The sequence below is a fragment of the Spea bombifrons genome, chromosome 12, assembly GCF_027358695.1.
Source record: "Spea bombifrons isolate aSpeBom1 chromosome 12, aSpeBom1.2.pri, whole genome shotgun sequence".
Lineage (NCBI taxonomy): Eukaryota > Metazoa > Chordata > Amphibia > Anura > Pelobatidae > Spea > Spea bombifrons.
Genome location: NC_071098.1, coordinates 7,866,703 through 7,888,602, shown reverse-complemented (window position 1 = coordinate 7,888,602; position 21,900 = coordinate 7,866,703). Strand labels below are relative to the sequence as shown.

The following is a 21,900-nucleotide window of genomic DNA, read 5'->3' as shown; positions in this document are numbered from 1 at the left end:
GCAACAATATTATCATACTTATGTACAATTTTATCCATTTATAAAAAAAAATAGTTCATATCAAGAAATATTTCCATTTTCAGAAGCACAGACAATATTGGGCCCATGCCTTTCAAATATTTAAACCATAATACCAAAGCGCGGATTCAATTTATTTTATGTAAATATTCAATCTGATTTTAAGTTGAAATATACATTTACAGCTTGTCTAATACTGTACAAATGGTAATTAACCCAATGAATGCCAGATAGGCCTTATAAGTATCCCAGGTTTCTTCAGTAGCCAATTGTACAGCGCTGCAGACACGGACATTTATATAAAAATAATAAATACTACAATATAGATAGTGTGATGCAAAATGTACACTGCATTGTGATGTATAGATATTTGTATATCGTTTAATGTATTCGAACATTATTATCAAAATAGGGATACAGCATCTAAGCATCAGAATTAGATTAACATTTGCCCATAATGATACATTTACTGAAATTTATGCTGAAATTCTGCCTTGATTTTTATCCAAAATTGCCACTCGAATTACATTTTTTGACAAGCACCCAATTTTATTTCAATCCATTTCAATATCTCTGATTTTTTTAAATTGCTATATTTGTTGGTTCCCTCTGGTTGTAAAATACATTTTCTGATAAAAATCCAAATGCATATATCAATATTTATGATCGTGTTTTCAAAATTCCACAATTCTACTGATCCGATACACAACAGGATGTGAGACTTACCTGGTTTTTGGAGACCAAGCATTTTTACACAAACACTGAGCCCCTATTCAGGTAAAGAGGAGGCATATCTATCTATCATAGAAAAAATAATAAAATTGTGCAAGCACGAGCAGATTGATTTAAAGGTACTGTTTAAAATCAATAGTGCGCTTGGAAATCATAGAGACAGTTTCAAGTGTGTCTTGTGTGTATGTTTGTGTGCCTGCTTGTGTAAATTGTCTAAAACCATGCACTTAAAAGAAATATTATACAAATATACAAGTAAGCATAAAACCATGCTTTCATGTGTAATGTGATTTAAGTTCCTCCAAACAGCTAACAACTAGTTAATCAGAATACCACACACAGTCATTCTAAAAAAAACTAACAAATAGTTAATCAGAATAACACACACACACACCATCTAAAAAGCCAACAAATGGTGAATCAGAATATATATATATAACTGTATAACACTTTACCCTTGTAGCACCTCGAGAGCTGCACGTGCCTATACCAGAAAGGGTTAAAATTAATTATCTGCCCAATTATTACACTCAATAACAGCCATGTAATCAAATTGTGACAGGTTAGCAGTATTATGGTGCTGCTAATAAGGGGTCCATTTGATGATGACATAATTACCAGCAGTCCAAGGTAATTAGGAGAATGCTGTGGGAAAAATAACAAAATGTTGAAAAACAAGATTTAATTGACATTTATATAGGATGTAAATACTGTACTAATGGCTGCAGAATAATAGAAACAGCACTGCACAGAGGATTATTAATAAATCAATAAAGTGTATTATCTATAAAAAAAACAAAAAACATGAACAATGTAATCAATAATCACCTTTTTTTATTGTTGGGTACCTTGGTCCTTAAAAATGTCCTTTGCAGGGGCCAACATGCAGAGAGCTATAGAATCATAAAAGATCTGATTTTTTCTTAAAGGGGCAGTAGGTAGAAATGCAGAGATGGAGCAGAGGGGAAGAGGAGGGGGTGAGATAAGTGATCTGAAGAAGAGGATAGGACAAAAAATGATGATGATGAATTCATTGGAAAGTTTCTTGGCCCTTGTGAGGGTGTCAGATTGAATGCTCTGTGCGCATGTGCGAAGGTGTCCAAACTGACAATGCTTGGGAGATGAAGATAGTGTGTTGCTTGCTTCTGGGCTCAAGGAGGAGGAGAGGAATCCACAAGCCGACAAGATGAGATCCAAGGCAAGGGCGAGGAAACTGGCCAAAAGTAAGTCCTTTTCTGCTTTTTACTCCTATTCACAAATGACCTTGGGTAGCAGATCTTGAATCCAGCAGGATCTGTACAGCTGGTTGGTGATCTTTTCTAGATAAGCGGTAGAAGGAATCAAGTACCTTTCCCCCTTCCTTTCTGGTTTACTGAAGCTAAATACATGATTTGCTGAAGTCCACCCTTTCAGTGTTAGCAGAGCAGAAGTACTTAGACAGTCCCTGCAGTCTCTCTGCGCTGCTCCTTAGCTCTTTAGGAGCCCACAAAGCCCTTGTTTCTTCTCTAAAGACAAAGCTGGGTTCCTTAAAAAATGGCAAAATAAATGTTAAAAAAACGAAAGTCAACGAAAAGTTGACGAGAGGGATAGCAACTTTTTTTATTGAGTCGTTCCAATTCTTGTGAAATAATATTCCTTGCTCTTAGTGGGCGCTAGAGCACTACCCACAAGCTGTATGGAAGGAGCTCTACACAGAGTGCAGTGTGCTCAGTGGGGTTAGCATGCTGGACACAGCAAACTCAAGGCTCTCAACTAGGGATCTCAAATCACTTTAAGAATCCTTGGTTTCTGTTACAGGATCTGCACCCATTCAGGAAGAGTTGTAAGACTCCAGATACTTGCGCCAGGGAATTGCAAAAATCCTATTTTTTTTACATTGTATTTTTCATATTAAATGTTTGAATTTTTTTTAAATTATTTTTATTGTGAATCCACCTACATTACATTTTTTTTTGCACTGTTGGAGCTTGTAACTGGAAGAATGAATTGCTGTATACTGAGAGCTTAGCTTTCTGCTAGGAAAGGTGATCAGATTGCTTCATTTTTTTGTCGTATTATAAATATATCTTCCTCTTTGCTTATGTTGTGAAAAAGGTTGGGATTATATATACTTTTCAGTACTGTCAATCGACTTATTTTCTGATTTACTGAAGCTTTGTGCAAAAATACTGGAGACTGTAAGTGCAATTGGTACAGTATACTGAAGCCTGCCTTTGCTAAGAAGCTCTGACACCATTACTTCGTTGATACTATTTATTGTGTTGGAAATATTACATTGTATTGTGCTAAGGTATTGTGGTAACTGCATGTAAATACGGTACGACGAAACAGCCTTCATCAGCACACATTAATTCATATATGCCTGTATGCACTCATATCGTGCAGCTATACAAATATATACCTGCTGTACACATAGTGACACACTGGATCAGCAGGTGTGGGCGAAAGTCTTAATAATTATAAAATGCATTTTTGAGATTGATACATGTCTATTAAGAATATAATTAGCATGGACAAATTATACTAATATTGACTTTTTTAAAATATTTATTTTATATATATATATAACATACTAAATTATATTTATATTATGTAACCCCACAGCTTCCTCTTCACCTGTGATGTTAGACTGGAGTCTATATATATATATATATATATATATATATATATATATATATATATATATATATATATATATATATATATATATATATATATATATATATGTGTGTGTGTGTGTGTGTTAGTGTATAAGATGGTGAATTTGTGTACACACACGCACACACACATATTTTCTGTCCTTTATTCACATCCAGACATAGAACTTTAAAATAATTAAACATCTGTTGGTTTCTTGCACCTTGGATCACATCTTTATTAATATGGACAGGGTTTTAAGAATACATTAACCTGTGCAGTTGTAAAACACACTATATAAGAAATAGGAACACACAGCTGTTTTGTTAGAATAGAGTTTAAAGGGTCAATAGTTTATAGTCTTAATGTAGAAGGCCAAGGGTTGTAATTCTCTGTGTTGGGACTTCTAGATCACAGTGGTAAATACATGTGTATGTATATAAACATTCAAAAAAATATTATTTATAAATAAATAATTTTAAAAGAAAATAAACACTCTTTCTATAAGGTTTATAAGTGTCTTAACTTCCCAGCCACTTTACTACATCCTATTATATAAATTTTTAAAAAACCCACAGCATTGTGCTTTATCATTTTTATTTTTTAATCTGTTTTATAATCCACTGTACCTATTCGTAATATAAATTAATAAAAAAAAAAATATGAATTCATATCATTTAGTATTTTTACAATGTAGGTCGTCTGAAAACAGCGATTATTAAAGGTCTTCGAATACGGAGTAAAAAAAAAATGTGTATTATTTCCAGAGTGAACACTGATTAAAATCAGGTGTTTAATACAATGCAAGGCCCAACAGTTTATGGGGTTGGAGAGGAGGATTTTACAAAACAGTAGCCTACAGCTAAGGTTTCCCAATCCCTGGGGAATTCAGACGAAAACTAACTGCATTTACAAGGCTTCTGCGTACCTGGGATGGCTATGCATGTATTATTATTATTATTATTATTATTTTTATTAGTAGTAGTACTAGTAGTAGTAGTGATGGTGGTGGTAATAATGTTGTAGTGTGTGTTTGTAGTATGTTGGCAATAACTTTTAGTTAATTTTAGCATTTTATTTATGAAATATCACTGATATGCTAGTATATTGTTAGGGTGTTCTTTGCAATACCCTAGTCCGTGTAATGATGGGAGACAGAGAGATTTAACCCCCTTGGAGGGTATTTTAGGTATGCATTAAGTGGCCTCTTGGCTGCTTTTTTTTTAAGAACTTTCTGCAGCTCTAGATACAGAACTCAGATCTGTGAAGCTTTTAGACATTCTAGAGAGAATTGCTATAAAAAAAACCTATCCTCTCTAGACATACAAAGTACTTTTTTTTTAAATTCCGCATTTTGATCCATAAAACCATTTTACCTCCTTATATTACAAGCTGCACTTTTCTAATGGTACATTTGAACATTCTCATACATATTTGCAATTACATAATATACTGTCTGGCATTTATTTTATTAGGAATATAGCAATTCGTGTTCAAAATGTGCAAGAAAATATACTTGAATGCTTAGGAGTTTCTCTAGGGTTGTACAGATGGAAAGCTCTAAAAGATTTATAATAAACGTGATGTGCTTTAATGTAAGTATTAACTGTAGTATTACCCTATATATGCATTTTGTACTTTCATTACAAGAAAGGAAAACATTATAGATGCGAGGGAACAATATGTAGTATGAGGTTTGACACATACACATGTTAACATTGGTGATTCCACCATATACATTAAATACTTCGATATATATATATATATATATATATATATATATATATATATAGTATAAGGGGGAATGATAATATAAATATGATCAAATCTTTTAGCTGATTCAAAGTATATCTTGCCCTACTTTTTAACTTGTGAAATAGGAAGAAGTGAAAAAATATATGTAGGCTTAGAGCTATATGTAGTTTATATGTAGGTATAAATAATAGTATCAACCATATCTAACGCTTTGAAATCAGAAAATAATCAAAAGGGGTTAAAATACTCCAGTTCGGGAACAATACAGGTTACTAGGTTTCAGTCTTTAGTCCCTTTAAATCTCTCCAGGGTTATGGGTGTTCATGCCTACCAAGAACTTAAGTAGTTAATAGAATATTGGCTAGAATGTGTCAACCCTTTGACTGCCAGGTGGTTAAAGCAAAATGGCATGTTGCTGTGCTTTGAATATTATGTGTGCGAATTCCTTAAACCTCTCAGTGACAGATGGGTGAAAACATAGCTTTGAGAAAGTGCTGTATAGTCCCTGGTACTGAAAGGGTTAAACCCTCGATTTGAGTGTCGTAAAGTCACTTGCCAACAGAATGCTTGTAGTACCCTTGGCTAGACTCTCTTCCTGTTTCTTGGCTTTGAAATATAGCCTCTCCTATTGCATGCCCACCTTAGTCAGGTTTCTTAACAATACTTAACCCTTTACGCGTCCAGTTATTGCACCTTCACCATCTTGTACCTAGAGTAGGGAGATCACAATATAAATTCACACAAACAAGGTAGATCCCAACAGAAAATCTACACAAAGCAACACACAGGTATAACAACAAAAGAAAAAAAGGTTTGATCAACACCAGAATGTTTTTGTTTATTTAGAATTCACAATAGAAACAATTGTATCTCTCTCCATACATTCTTTAACCAGTTTAGCATGTAGTATATGGGGCCGTGATGATTTATGATGACCAGTTTGTTTCATGGAGTAAAAGTAAAGTATTTACATTATGGGACAATGCCAGGATCCCTGTCTTCAGTTTTAGGGGAAAAAGATCACTCTTTGACTTGGCTGAGCTGAGTCTTGCAGAAGCTTCTACAGTATATGTCCTGTTTGGGCTATCAGACAATTTGAGTATATATACTTTAATAAGCATAGAGTTGTAAATGACAAGAGGCTTATGATCTAGTAAGTGTTACTTATTAGATTTGATAGGAAAACAATATTAACTTTCAACTTGTGTCAAGATCTCATAATTGGAAAACATTACAATCAAATGCAGTGTTCAGATTGACACACACTTGCTACAGCACACTTATTTCATTACCTGTAAAAGATACACATTTACCAAATACAGACATACACAGGTATATTAAAGCATAATCATACATATTAATTAAACCACACCACATTAAACACATAATTATTCAAAGACATATGAACATACAGGCATTTAAAACACACATCAGAACACACACACTTACATACAAACATATGCAATTATGTTAACACATGCACACAGAGGCAATTAAAACAAGCAGACACACATACTAACACAACATCCCATATACACACATGTATGATGTTGGGAAATAATTACACCATCATGTATTTTAATGCCAAATGCATTTGGACAGCGTGGTATGGGAGAAGAAATATGAATTAAACAATTTGGAGTCAGCCAGATCAGGGAATTCCTCTTAATAAACACTCCAGTTGGTAAACAGCTGTCTAGAATTTTTTTTTTTTTTTGCTTAATATGCCCAGGAGATTTGGATGGACAATGGTGAAATATTAATGTGCTTCTGCTGGCTTTATGAATATATACAGTAAGATTAAAGGGAAGCCCTAAAATCAACTTCATAAATCACATTAAAATCATTATTACTAGTGACATTTCCCCCTCTGAATACTAGATGTAATGAAATGAACACAGTACAACATAACCTCTCCCCTATATAACCTATATTTGTTTGTACCATTTGGTTTGTGTCCCATGTATACATACACAGTGCAGAAAGTGCTTGTAGGTATGTATGTACAGATATCTATGTAGATGCAGGAATAGATTGTTAGTGTGTCTCTGCAAATTAGCACACACTCAGGTCATGTTAAGTTTTGCTACAGGAATGGGTTAATGTTGATGTTAACAATGTAAGCAATGTAAAGGTAACATTATACATCAGTGTGTCTATACCCTGATAGTTAACCTTCACACACAAGGTAGTAGATAAGTGGAACAGCCTTTCAGCAGAAGTTGTAGAGGCAATAGAATAGGCATGTGGTTCAGAGAAGACCAAAGACTGATTAAGATATGAGTCTTTATATCATGAAAAAGAGGTAAACTAGATGAGCTGAATGCCATCAAATTCTATGTTTCTATGCCATCTACACTCTGACCCCTTATTATTTTGGACATACTGAAGACCGCATTCTACATGGAACACTCTCATTTAACGACTTGATCTTATATTTTTCCTTGTTCCAAACCTCTCTAATGGTTGCCATTAACCTTAGCCCTATTTACTGAGCCAATTATATTTTACTAAAGTGTTTCTGTTTAAGTAATCAGCAAGACCTATAATTAGTCTCAGAGGAAAAAAATACAAATAAAAACAAACAAAAACCCTCTTATTTCATAATTTTGTTTTGCTTTTAATTTAATTTAATTTTGGGCAAAGTAAATTATGTCTTAACGCAGTATTTTACACAATATGGTCACAGAGAAATATTCTGGGTGGCCTAAGTCTCACAGTCACTACCTTAGTTAAGTGAATTGAGGGTCTCCTTTACTAAAAGTGACGTGTGTGTTTAGCTTTTATTTACTTAAAAGCAACAGGCACGCGCACATGCGTGAGCACACACATGCATGAGCATTCATGCACCCCTTCTATATAATTAAAAAGCTGTATGCATGATATATGCAATATACACATATGCAATAACTCATATCTCTGTCTAGCAAGGTATGTCCAATATTGTGTATACTAAATGTATATGTTTACGTATATATTGTGTATGTATGTTTATTGAAAGTTGGGATGTGCAAAAATCCATCCTTAATAAGTAAAAAGTGATGCAAAAAGGGCAGACGAGATGGGCCAATTGGTTCTTTTTTGTTGTTGTCGCTATCTATGTACTTATGTGTATATATATATATATATATATATATATATATATAATAAATCACTTTATTCTTTGCACTTCTGCAATGTTCATTTTTTTCTTCATGTGTATAGAATGCAATAATATGCAGTTTTTGGGTCAGAAACACATTGGTTGGGAAATAGTTAGCAAGCTATTGCTGGTTATTTTGGAATTCAAATACTAAAGTAAATATTCCCACATAAGCTCTGTGAAATTCCTTCATACATAAAATTTCATGGAGATTTTTCTGAAAACATAACAATAAATAAATATATATATATATATATATATATATATATATATATATATACACACACACACACACACAATATATTCGTTTTTTTAAAAATGATGACGCGTAAAATGCATATCTCTTCCAAAAATGAAGAATGGTTTTATATTTTTTTTTTATTAATGGGGCCTTAAAAATGCAAAACCACTATAAATAAAAATATAAGGTAACAGATTACATTTCATCGCATAGAAGCAGAGTAATTCAAGGCTCTTGTCCAACGTAATCCTTCTATGGGCGATGAAGGAATTCCCAGGTCTGATTTCTGCATAGGTTTGCTGAAGCCACACACTAGATTAACAGAGCTTGGTGTATACAAACACTCGTAATTTGTTTGGTGAAATGCTTTCAGTACGTGTAAGTCTGATTTATTTAAAGATGCAACTGGGGGATTGTAAATTTGTTTTCGAAAGGCCTTAGATATCATTTATATTAAGGGCCATGTGATTTTTTTTTGTATCCCTTTGGTACTCACAATTGTTTTATTGTGAAAGCAGCAAAACAAACAAACAAAAAAAAACAGTTATTAAGGAAAAAGGAAACTTGACATCTCTTGATTACTTGAGCCGTCAAATCAACTTCTGATAGCTTGAGATTTGCATAATAATAACAGGCTAAATGGTCATATTAGCTCTTCCCTGCCATCACTAGCTTTATATTTATGAATCCCTTGCCTAGTATCAGACTTTATTCATAAAAATATTCATAATTCAGGGCTGGCCCAACTAGGGGGTGGTGGTCCTATATAAGGCAGATTAAGCAGTCGCTTGGGGCCCATGTTGGTCTAAGGAGCTCCTTAGATGATGAAGGGGAGATATAAATGTTAAAAGTACTCCTCATGAAGTTAGAACACATGTAAGATTATAAATATTACATCCCTTGGTTGAAGCTGATTTGTTGTTTTTATTACATATGTGAAAGATCATTTTACCTTAAGCTCCCAAAATCCCGGAGTCACCCCCTGGGTCCAATGGTTTTTGTGCAAAGATATATTTAAATTTTGTTGTTCCTCTCTTTTTTTGGTTTGGCCGGAATGGACACGGCGTATCCTGCAGACATCTCCAAGTTCTTGTCTATGGATGAGAGACGTCTGATATACATTATGGTCTTAACAATGTGTGTTCGGCGCAGTAGTGTGTACACTTTTCCCTTTAGTCTTATCATTGTTGAGTCTGGTCTTTCTAAATTTAGGAAGGTCTAGGTTTTAGAAATGTGAGGCCTACTACAAAAGCTTGTCGTTAATGTCCTAATTGTTATATTAACTTAATTTATAAAGTGTCCTGACAAGTATCCATGTGACCAATTTTTGGGGAATATTTGCTCTTGTAAGTGGCTTTGCGAAACACCAGCCAATGGAAATCACTGTTACATAGGTACATCGGTGGAGTTGGCAAGCAATGAGAAGTTAGGAGGATACATTTCATGAGCTGTAATGGTTGTAATGTAATGTCTGATATCATGTGACCTTTTTCCTTGTGTTCCTATTGGTTTAATGGCTTAAGAATTCCACAACGAAATCCAATAATTCTCAAATCCAAATCTAGGGTAATTATAACCACCAAATGCATATGATTCAAAAATCTCCTGATGATGTCTAAACGAGACTGTTTCAGAATGCGTTGCAAGATCAGCATCACATTATAGGAAACCAGCAGCAAATTAATGGAAATTATTAAAAATCATATTTATTTTGCTCAGCCTCCACTTTAATCTGGTTTCATTTCTCTTTTTCAGTTCTGTACAAGGAATTTTACTAAACAATTAGCCAGCATTGTGTTCAGTTTCTCTTATGTGGACGTATATAAATAGCGCCTTTCATTTCATTGACTAGGATGCGGCCTACCGGAAAAAAAAACCAAACTAAATTGGCTTTATCGCTTTTACACAGAAGCAAATCATTTTGATATTAAGCGTCACATGGGCAAGTTCTAGAAAAAGCCCAAAGCTGCTCTTAACGTAGTCACCAATTAGCAATAATAGTTTTTAAACAAGGTAGCACAATCGTTGGCCAATCTCAGCCTTCAGGAAATACGACCTTAGATGCTATAAAGATATTTGGCTCATATACTTGTTTCTTGGAATCATTAAAAACAAAAATCCAAGTCTTCAGCATTTAAACAATCCTTCATAAAATGGTCAAATAGTATCACCCCCGTGTAACAGAATGAATGGAACTGCAGATGTGCTTTCAAATTTGGGATCAGTAAAATATTAATAGCGGCATTTTACGCTAGTGTCTGTCCCTCCAGGCAAAACGCGGCCATGCTACAGACACCAGACCGCACCAGGCCATGTGTTTTAGGCTCTGGCAGATCCCATAATTTGGAGCCCCATTTCATTTTTTTTTGTACTTAAGAAAGGTCACATAAACAAATAGATTTGGAAGTCAAATTAATCACCCTTCCTTTTCAGAGAAATGACAAATATATTAGTCAGTTAAAGTTTTAACGTAGACACGACTGGTTTTCTTGCGACTTGGTGAATATTTTGATTTTTTTCCCCCTACATTCATATTGTAAGTAGATAAAACGATACTAACGGGTTATTTAATTAGAAATCATTGTTCTATAAATGTAGTTTTCATTAATATGCCTTTTCTCTGTATTATTTGGGTGTGGATTTCTAAATACAGCTAACCCGTTATCTGATTTTTGAATAATCAACAAGTAAGGTGTAGGCTTAGATTGCTTTTTTGATTGTTGGCATGTTCATGTTGGGGTTGATGCAACGGGATCTCAAATTAGGACATTCATGCTGTATGTATAACAATAGCCAGGCATACAAACTATTCTGGCTGTTCCTCGAGTATAAAGTACGAAACCAAAGCGAAAGAACCCTATGATGACATTACTAATGCAACAAGGAAAAAAAGGATAACCTGATTATAGATCTCTTTCCATCTGAAGTTGGGCTCTCTGAGGTCCCGAAAACCTTGTGACTTTCCATCTGTTGGCTCAGTATAAGGTATAAGGTATCTTCTCTTGAACCAATATGGCTACTATATCCATTTCCCATTGGGTCCCCTTTCACTAAGTGATTTTCCTTAGATTTCCTTAGATTCACCTTATGAAATGTGGTCTTATATAAATGGTGCATTTTATTTTGTTCTGTTGTTAAAATTGTTGGGGTACCACATACTGATTCCCCCAAGGTTTTGGATGCTCCAGTAGTGTAACATGCTAGCAAAATCAAAAGTATACTCTGTACTCAGTTTTACTAAAGGGATTAAACATTAAAAAATAAACATTTAAGAGTCTCAACCAATAAGTAATTATACATCAAGACTAAAGAAAAAACTAGGTAGGACATGTAAAGATTTTACACTTTAAAATTCAGACCTTAGAGGAAATATAATTTTTCTTGGTAGTTTAAGTGCCATTGTGAAAAGGCAACGGAACTCCACACTGCCCCAGTACACAAAGAGTAAAGGCTTCCTCCTAAACTTGCACAATGAATAGAATACCATTCTAAATCCACTTGGTGACACATGCTCGTAGAAGCAAAAATGAAGAATTCCTACAATGGAGACACCGCTTCCATCAATCACGCGCTTCATTGCTCTCATTTAAAAATGAGAAGCTCTTTAAATATGATATAATTATCCTGGTAGTGTCAAGTTCCCCGATAATGATGCGCCAGTGTGTGAAAATATTAAATTGCAATAACATGTGGAGAGAGTGCTTTTCTAAACGGGGTATTTGGTTCTCAGCTTAGACTGCGGACAAACCTACTGAGTGACGGGGTACAAATGGTGTAGAGGACAATTCTATCTATCTATTTATCTATCTATCTATCTATCTATCTATCTATCTATCTATCTATCGATCTATCTATCTCTCTATATCTATCTATCTATCTATCTATCTGTCTATCTCTATCATTTTTTTTTTTTTTTAATGGACCATGTATTTTTTTTGTCTATACGTCTGTTGTGTGGTTATGTTGGTATTGTTATGTCACTTTGTTACTCTATGTATCAATTTTCTTTGACTATTAGCGGGTAAATAAGTACTTATACACTTTTATATCTCACACGCAAGGAATTATCTATCATTCTTTGAACATAAACGGTGGTGAATGTTGCTCTTTACGGTTGGTTGTTGACAGTGCCACCTGGGTCCTCTCCGTTGGCTGTTGTGATAAGAGATCTTTCTGTCCTCCAGTTCTCCCATTACCACACGTTTTAAATTGCTTTCTGCTCTAGCCCGTCTACCTCGGTTCAAAGAGGAATGGTGGAGAGGTTAATGATTATAGTAAGTATCGTAGAGTATTTTGAGTAGGCTAAATTCTGTTTGTGGTCCCATGGGCGGCTTTGCTTTCCTTAGTCCACCAAGCACAACTATGCATTGTAAGAAAATACAAGCAAAAGAACAAAATAAGAAATAAAATAATAAATAAAAATAATTGGTCCTCTTTCTTTTTCTATTATTTCTTATATATATGGTATTGGGGGTTTTTTTTAAGCCAGGGTCTGGTTAATTTTTGTTTAAGGAATAAAAACTCGTTTTGATGGGTCTGAAAATACATAAAATAATGATTTAAATGAGTAGTGAAATGTACACACATTACCGCGTGGGGACAGCGGCTCTCAGTATATGTTAGACAGGCCGTGCCCTTAATTATGCCACAGAATATAAAAATCTTGGTTTACCCTAGAAAAATACTTAAGTAAATGTCAATAAAGAGAATACACAGATTTATTTCAAGGCAGAGACCTGGCAAATTTTACACTCAGTTCATAAAGAAAACATATAACTAATTATGGGATTTAAGGGAATGTAATATACTCACGTGACTCGGTGGGTAAATCATACATGATCCTACACCAATTTAATTAACCGAGCAGCACAGAATTAGTTTCTAAGATGTAATTTACAGGATTCACGTCTGCCTTATACTTAGGAGGTTTTTTGGTTAGAACAAGCTTGTATTGTTTAAATTTGGGGTATAATTATGGCTCCCCAATGTCCATGGAATGATGCATACCTGGGTGGTAAGCTTGGAGAGGGATTATCTAGGGCTCTGTAGGATGAACTTGTACTAAATGGGACCTTGTGCAGACATTTTTTGTAATGGGAATAAAGTCAAGGAGCTTACCTGGCCTTTCCTCTTTACCGTCTTCCTTAAACTTTGTACATAACTGACCTTCAGAATAAATAAGTATATATACAAAACTTAAAAAAAATTTTTTTTTTAACCCTGGTTGGCCCAAGTACCCTTCACCCGTCTTGTGAAAGCAATAATCTCTTTATATTAAGCATTCGTAGCCATAAAGGTATGCAGAGGGCCACATCAACATGTACCCCGGAGCCGACTATTTCCTAACTAACCCTACCTGATGCTGCCCCAGACCTTTCAGGCCCTACGTCATCCATTTGTTTCCATTCTACTTTTTGACGGCCCATATGGTTAATTTATCTCGAGAGAGTGGAATTATCATTTCCCAAAGAATGTGGTATACTATGGAAGTGTGAGGAAGGAGGTTGAAAGAATAGTTGCCCCGGGCCAAAATGTTGTCAGTGCCAGGCAGTCTATACATTAAATTTTAATAGATAGATACCATCAGTATATTCCCTACAAATGGAAGGGATAAACTTCATGCAAACTAAGCCAGTTTCCCTTACAAATGGAAAAATCGACATGGAAATCACATTTGCGACCATTATTTTTTTTTTTGTGGTATTCAATACCATACCTTACCTTTTTTTTGTAGGCTACGTAAATATAAGGAGGGTGTGAATTTATGGAATACAAATTTTATAGGGCTGTACTGGTAAATGAACCAGCCTGTCTGCTATAATAAATGAGAACCTTGTGCCAACGACAGAGGGGGAAAAAAAGATGGTTTAGTGAAATTTAACAATGTGGGAAAAAATCTGTCCTGAAAAAATGAGGCATCGTGGGAATGGGATGCGAATTACAAAAGATAGTCCAGTTAGAAAGCCACTTTGAGCTGGAAATTTTTATGGAGATTCCTCCTTTGCCTGCAGTGGACTTATTTGGGTTACAAACGGGGGTCCTATTTTCCAATGTCAAAATATATCGACATAATAATAAAACAGCCAAAAATAGATTTGTCAGCAAAAAACTCAATCGTTATCCAAACTTTTCCGAAACACAGAAAGAGAATGCATAGAAAACTCATCAAAGGAACACGGCAAGAATCCAGTCATCACATAGATCAGGGGTGTCCAACCTGCGGCCCTCCAGCTGCTGCAGGGCTACATCTCCCATAATGCTCTTTCAGCTAAGTGGCTGGCAGAGGAGTATGGGAGATTTAGTCCTTCAGCAGCTGGAGGCCCGCAGGTTGGACACCCTTGACATAGATACTGCCTGGTTACAGTACGCCCCGGTGGCTGTATGTGGAATTGCAAGTGACGCACTCAAAAAAAAGCTTAAGGTTAGCAAACCAAACATTAGGACAGCGATGGCCTCTGCTTGAAATATTTCAGATTGCATGTTTTTTTTTGTAGTAAGCAGCTAGCATGCGATCAAAAAAAATTGACTTTAAAATGCATTTATTTTAACATATACTTTGAACATGAGCTAGACAGACTTATTTATCTCCATTAAATTCTTTCTTCTGTCTTCATTCCTCTTTGAGAAACTTCTTTCTGTCGGTATCTCAGTTTAATAACAAGCATATGGAATAGTACTTGTGTTTTATTGCCTTTGGTAATATGATTCATTATGTACTCTTAGCAGATGCAAATGTGTCTACACAGATCTTTGCAGACAAGATTTAAGGGATGAGGGATTGCTTGTCATGTTCTTTTTTAATATGGAATGAGTTATGAGTAACTATATATATATATATATATATATATATATATAAACCGGTATATAGGTAACTAGTCAGCCAAACATAAACTGTGTCATTAAAATTGTATTTTAAAAATGTCTTTGTGTAGAACCACATCAAGCTTTAACATCAAACAGAAGCTCAGCTGGAATACCGCATAAGGGCAGAACTTCTATTCTCAACACAGTAGTTATTTTACACAAAGTTCCATGTGCTCTTTATTTGTGCTAAAGGTAACAACTCCGCAGAAAAATCACCAGCAGAGATCCTTATAAATGCTACAAGGTTCTTTTTTAAGCAACACCGGTAGTCTTCTATTTAACTCAGACTAATGGGGGGAGGAAAAATATTCTGTTCTAGAAATTCACTTCCAAGATGCCATCATTGTTAGTACACAAGATGTACCCAGCCTAAAATATCTCAATTACTGAAAGACACAACTCCACTCCAGAACACGTTGTGCGTAATCAAGAATGCCACAGTAGCAGTTTATATTTGTATACTGACACACTCCAGATATAAAACCAGGCACAAACACATAAATTCATGTATACATTTGCTGTTAACGGCCAACGAAAGCTATACGTCGCATTGGAAACCTATGTCATATTTTAATGTTGGGGTATCTAAAGCATTCTATAGTATTGTTACTAAACTAATATCATTTATGAGGTTTGTTGGTCCAACCACGATCTAAAAACTAGCCATCACTTGAAATTTCCTGTTGACCATCTGAGGATCCCCAAATGTTTCTTTTTAATCCACATTCTGGATTGGGGACCACATGTGATGTTAAGAGAATATTTACAAACATATTCGAAGGCTCAACTCAAGAAAGTACAGAGACATCTCATACCCTTCTTCTCAATCACTTCCATGGAGTTACTTTTTCTGAACGAGCTATTGATAAACGTGCAAATCATGTATAATTCATGCCACACGTCACTAATTAAAACAACAGTTAATGTGCGTTGTCCATTCATGCGCTAATTTATGATACGCAATAAATCTATGTCCACAACATCGTTACCGAAAATGTCCTCCCCTCTCTCAATGTTCCAAGGTATATCAAAAGAAACAACTATTTCCCTATCGGTTATAAGATTTGTCTTTCTGAATGAGATTTATCTGGTTTCAGGCAGTCTATTCAACCAGGATTTATCTCCAGTCTTTTGTAAGGAGGTAGGAGAACAGCGTTGACCGTTTGTGTTCCAGAGTACTGGGCAATGCATTACTGAAGAATGCCTTTCTCACCCTATCCAGGACTCGAGAGGTTAAAAGCAGGCAGGTATTTATCCGACTGAGATAGGATATCAGTAGCGATCTCAAAAAGTATTACATCCTCATTCTATCAGGCAAGCGGTTCTCACCCTGCCTTTTTCCTTTGTGTGTGCGAGACACCCTCTTTCTTGAGCTGAATATCAAGCACTCCACCCATATTGTTAATCAGTAATTGTAAGTTCAGATTACCCATGAGAAGTTGGTAATTATTCTCTATCTACAGGTCAAAGCCAGTAGGGCACATGTATCTTGCTCAATGAAAGTCCTCTGTTTTTCATCTGACCTCTATGACATTGGTTGACATTCTACCTGAAGCTTTTAGAAGAGCATAGTTTTTCTTCCATACCCATGGAGATCTTCACAGACCTTTGTGATATTAATACACTGATTTTAAGGGAGATCTTTGATCTTTAACTGGTCTTTAAGGACAGCGAAGCACTAGGGGTGGCCAATTACCCCAATACCACCTGGAACTACCACCCTATGCCTTGTTGGCCTAGGTCAGAATAGGACGCTGACTCAATTATTTTCTTCGACTTTACTTCTTCTACTAAATAGAAGCGTCAAAAAATAGGTAAAACCAAAGCAACCCCCCCCCCCGATCATTAAACTTAAGATCTAAAGGTAAAAACAATAAAAAAGTACCTGGAAAAAAATGTCAGCTGAGTAGACAAGCAGTTGGCACACAAGACAATTTCTTCAAACAATCCCGCAGTATAAAAGTATAAATCTGAGAAGATAGTGTACCAATTATGTATTTGTTCTCCAACAGTAAATCGGATAAATAAAGAAATATATTATAGGTCATTATGCTCACGAAAATAACCAGTCAGTCCATACATTATACCAAAAAATGTTTCAAAAATTAAACATCTTGTTTAATATTCGCCGCTTATAAATGTAACGATGAACATGTCAGATTCTGAAAGTGAATTCTAAAATGGGAAAAAAAAAACATTCCAGGGAATTAGCAGATTGTCTTAGTGATTCCTTTATTGCAATGTTTCGGTTAACGTTTAGTGAAAGCTACATAGCCTCAAAGACCAATATTGTTAGTGTAGCTAATGAAAGGCTAATGACGCCCTCGTTTTCCCAAGTATCTTTGTCAGTACAATTAAATGAAGGTTAAAAAGGCAGGACCTTTTCTTAACATTTTCTGTTCGCTGGTTCTCTCTTCAAGGTGTCTTCATGTTACCGCCGTGTGCTTCATGAATTCTTTATTACGTTAATCAGCTGTGATGTACAGGCTCATTAGAAAATGAGTTGGAAATGTAAGATCTGTCAAAATCCCGAGGCTCCTGACAAGAGGGGACTCTGGGGTATTTGGCACAAGGTGGAGAGATGTCTTCAAAAGAAGCTAGGTGTGCATTGTCACAACGTTTCATCTTACTCGAGAAATAAAGCAGACAAAGTAGAGATGATATTTGAACATTACATGTAAGGGCATAAGGCATACAATATGATTAAGTTTGAAATATGGACTTATTGCCATAGTAACAAACAGAATGGTCCAATCAGAGCCATTCCCACCATGATGGTGGCATGTTTAATGGACAGGTGTGGTGTATTGACACAAGCATTCGTCCTGTTTTAGCAAGCAAGTGCATGCAGGAATGGGGCCCTGGAGACATAGTTTTTCTAGGGTGTTAGTTTGCCAAGGGTCCCGCTAGTCGCAACATTCCATTGGTTGAAATGACGGTATGCACCATGGAGGCCTTCTTTTCTGTGCTTTTCCTCATGTTTGTGTCATTGGGACATAAACCTGTCAGATACATTTATAATATACCTAAATTATTATGCAAGTTCAGTGATTTAGCTAGTCAATAATCTGAAACAATCCCTGTGGTAAAGTCTGTGTCTTAAGACTTCCCTTTTCATTGGTCATTAACATAGGAAATACAATTATAAAGATATTTTTCTAAAAAAATTGTTTATCACATTCTTAAATGTAAAAAAAAAATGGGAACGGGAATAAAGATATAAAATGTAATAAGCCATAAATATATATATATATATATATATATATATATGTATATATATATATATATATACAGGATAATATATAATAATATCAGCTGACATACATCACGTGTAGCTTTATGAATCTGTAATTGTAGAATAGTAAATCCGAGCTCAACCATAATATTGCAAAAGAAGATGAATCATAAAGCGCATCCTGTCTTCTAATTTTTATTTATTTTTTTTTACTAATAAAATAAGAATTTGGAGACATTCAGTAATAGTTGTTTATCTTTGAGTCATAGGACTCTTCTGGGAAGTAGGTGTAGAGCTAATTTAGTCCCAAAACATTCCTTAGATTTATTTTGAGTTTTTTTTAGTTAAGACATTTATTTAAAGATGCAGAATTGTAACAAAGAATACCTTGATGTATTGCACATGCACAAAAAAAGGGAAGGCCTATTAATGTATCTTTATTACGATGTTCTTTCATACGGATATGATCAAGTGGTCTTTTTATATACATGCATAATACCCCAATTATTTCTCAAATTAATGACACAGTAAATATTTTGAGTTTTACTTTTTTGGGGAATTTGGTTTCATCACGGAGAATGACTATATGAGTGTATGTGAGTTTAAAGTTAACCTATCACTTATAGAAATGCTTTTTTCCCCCCATTACTAGTTAATAATTCTAAAGCCTTGATAACTGAGTGTGCTTAATAAATATATGTTCCATGGAAAGCAGCCATGTCAAGTTCTTGCTAAGTCCAATTATATTCTTAATTAATGTTAAAGGAGCAGGTTAATGTCCCCGGCAGCCTCACCAGAAAAATGTATATTAAAGTACTTGATGAGTACTTTTATTATTATTATTATTATTATTATTATTATTTTTATTTATATAGCGCCAACAATGTACGCAGCGCTTAATACAATACATATATTCAAGGGGTCTGACAAGACGAGAATTGACAGACACAGACAAACCGACACATTAGGTGGAGAGAGCCCGGCTCACAATCTTACAATCTAGAGGCATTGTATATGCATTCTTTAAAACTTAAGCCCCCTTACATCCTCTGTGGTCCGACGATTCTAAGCTTGAAGCAGCCAATCAGTGGCAGGAAAGCACTACCTTATATTCAATGGGAGTGCTTTCCACGCATGCGCATAGGGGTCTTATTACACCCAAGCCATGACCTTCGCGGAAAAGATTGTCATATAATCCCCAATGCTTTTGAATATACATTTAAAGGGAAATTAAAATGCATATGATGGCTGAAATATATTGTTTATCCTTTTGGCACCAATTGATGGATTGTTAACACAAAGTTTAGCCTAATATATTATATTATATTATATATACATTATATACATATATATATATCTATATCTATATATATATATATATATATATATATATAGATATATATATATAATTATTACCAGCTGCAGTAGTTATATTGGTGCTAGTAGCAGAATGTCCCTTTAAACTACGTCAGCAGTGGTCATATGCACACAGGTCAAATACCTTAAGTAAAGAAATAGATGTTCCTGATATATTTGACTTTCCCAGTTTACCCATCGGCTTGGAAAGTTAAGGATACTCGGAACAAAATAAACATAAAAAAAAAAAAACAACAAAAGAACGTGTCTCCATTTAATAGCCGCATGTAAATGTATACCCTTGGGCAAAGACTTGGTTGAAGGACAAAAGAATTCCAAATTAACTCTAAATGTTCTTAGACCCCCAAAGGCACGGCACCAACTATTTAATGCGTTGAGAATAAAATTAGAATAGTTTATTCAGGCATAATTACTGGAATATTAATTGAGCCAACTGGAGTTTGTTGTTATTAGAATAATATGGCATTTAAATCATCCCCTCGGCAGGTTTGAAAATATTGTAACCGGTAAGTTATTTACTTAAAGCGTAATGTCTAAAAAAATCCTTTTGTTTTTTTTTTGTGTAAAAGATTAACTTCATTTGAGTTTTATATGTCAACGTGTTATACTTAAAAACAAATGCGTATTGTTTTGAAAGTTGTGGCTCCCTAAAACACTATTACCAGCGATGGTGAATTTGAACTTTATTAGGCAAAGTACGCGCAAAGTGAGCCCCTCCGCTTAAAATTATGGGGGTATCAGAGGCAATAGAGCAGAGGCATTATTAAACAAGCCTCCATATCCACCAGACAAACCAGAAGACCTGCTTTTCCCACCGAAATCTCGTAGTTCTAACACCACCGATCCTGGGTAGGTATATGGAAACAAGCCCAACAATCATCACCTTTTTACCTCTATATCCACTTTATACATGGACCTCTTGGAGCAAATGTACGCTGTGCTAGACGGCCTTTAAACAGAGCCCGGGACAGAGGTGCAGAAGTCACTACAAGATTCCCCAGAGCAAAGCAGGTCTTCTGGCTTGCCTGGTAGAAGTCTCTGGTACCCCCTAATTAGACAAAGTTCGTAGCAAACATTGGCAACTATGTATTTTTGCCATTTTCACAATATATTTTTAAGCTTGTTTACCGTGTTATAGCAATATACACATACCCGGAGACGCTTCTTGTTCATGGTCTGCTGACTCTCTCGGCCTACTGTCTCCCTGCAGACTCTCTACCGTCTCTACAACCTTCCTCCTATTCTCTCCCCATTTCCTTCGCTTTAAAGCACAGGTAGCCCTCACTGTTTATCTTGCCTGCACCCCAGGGTTATGGGAGCTCTGGGCAGCCAGATATATATACATATATACATATAGCGATACACTATATCCAATACAGTAGACTTTGGGGAAAGTAATATTTCTTCTAGTTTATAATATACCCATGACGTCTCCTCACAATTTTAGGTGAGATCTATCGTCTACGATTTCTAAAATGTCACTTCTGCTTTTCCTCGTACACCTTTATGAATCAAATGATCTCTTTTGAGATTCAGATATTACTATTTCTCTCTTATCGCAAGGCATCAAGCAGCCTATGATTTAGTTAGTGTTTTAGGCACCAATAGATATACTTCAAAATGAACCTCTTGGTCGAGTACAACACGCCAAGTCGACATGTATCTCTATGAACCTCAAAAAGCAACAAAACAAAAAACTCAATGGAAGAGTAGTGTTTGTAAAGTTGTAATCTCCGTCAATGCGTTAATAAACTGTGAACAGGAGCATCCATGTTTTAAATTGAATTTAATTTTAGAATCTCTGAAACAACTACCTTTGTATCAAATTTGTATCAAATTTTTCATCCTGTGGTGCAGCTCATATCATAACCAGGATTGACGGTTTCCGATTGCATTTCG

The 21,900-nt window shown here is 35.2% G+C and overlaps 1 protein-coding gene across 1 annotated transcript in view; it reads left to right on the top strand.

Moving 5' to 3' along the window:
- The first annotated feature begins 1,866 nt into the window (after positions 1-1,866).
- Positions 1,867-21,900, top strand: part of PRDM16 (PR/SET domain 16) — a 269,442-nt gene continuing 249,408 nt past the window's right edge. Inside the window, exon 1 of the mRNA XM_053452677.1 lies at positions 1,867-1,973. Coding sequence (XP_053308652.1) covers positions 1,937-1,973 — 37 coding nt within the window. The 5' untranslated portion in view covers positions 1,867-1,936. The remainder of the gene's footprint in view (positions 1,974-21,900) is intronic.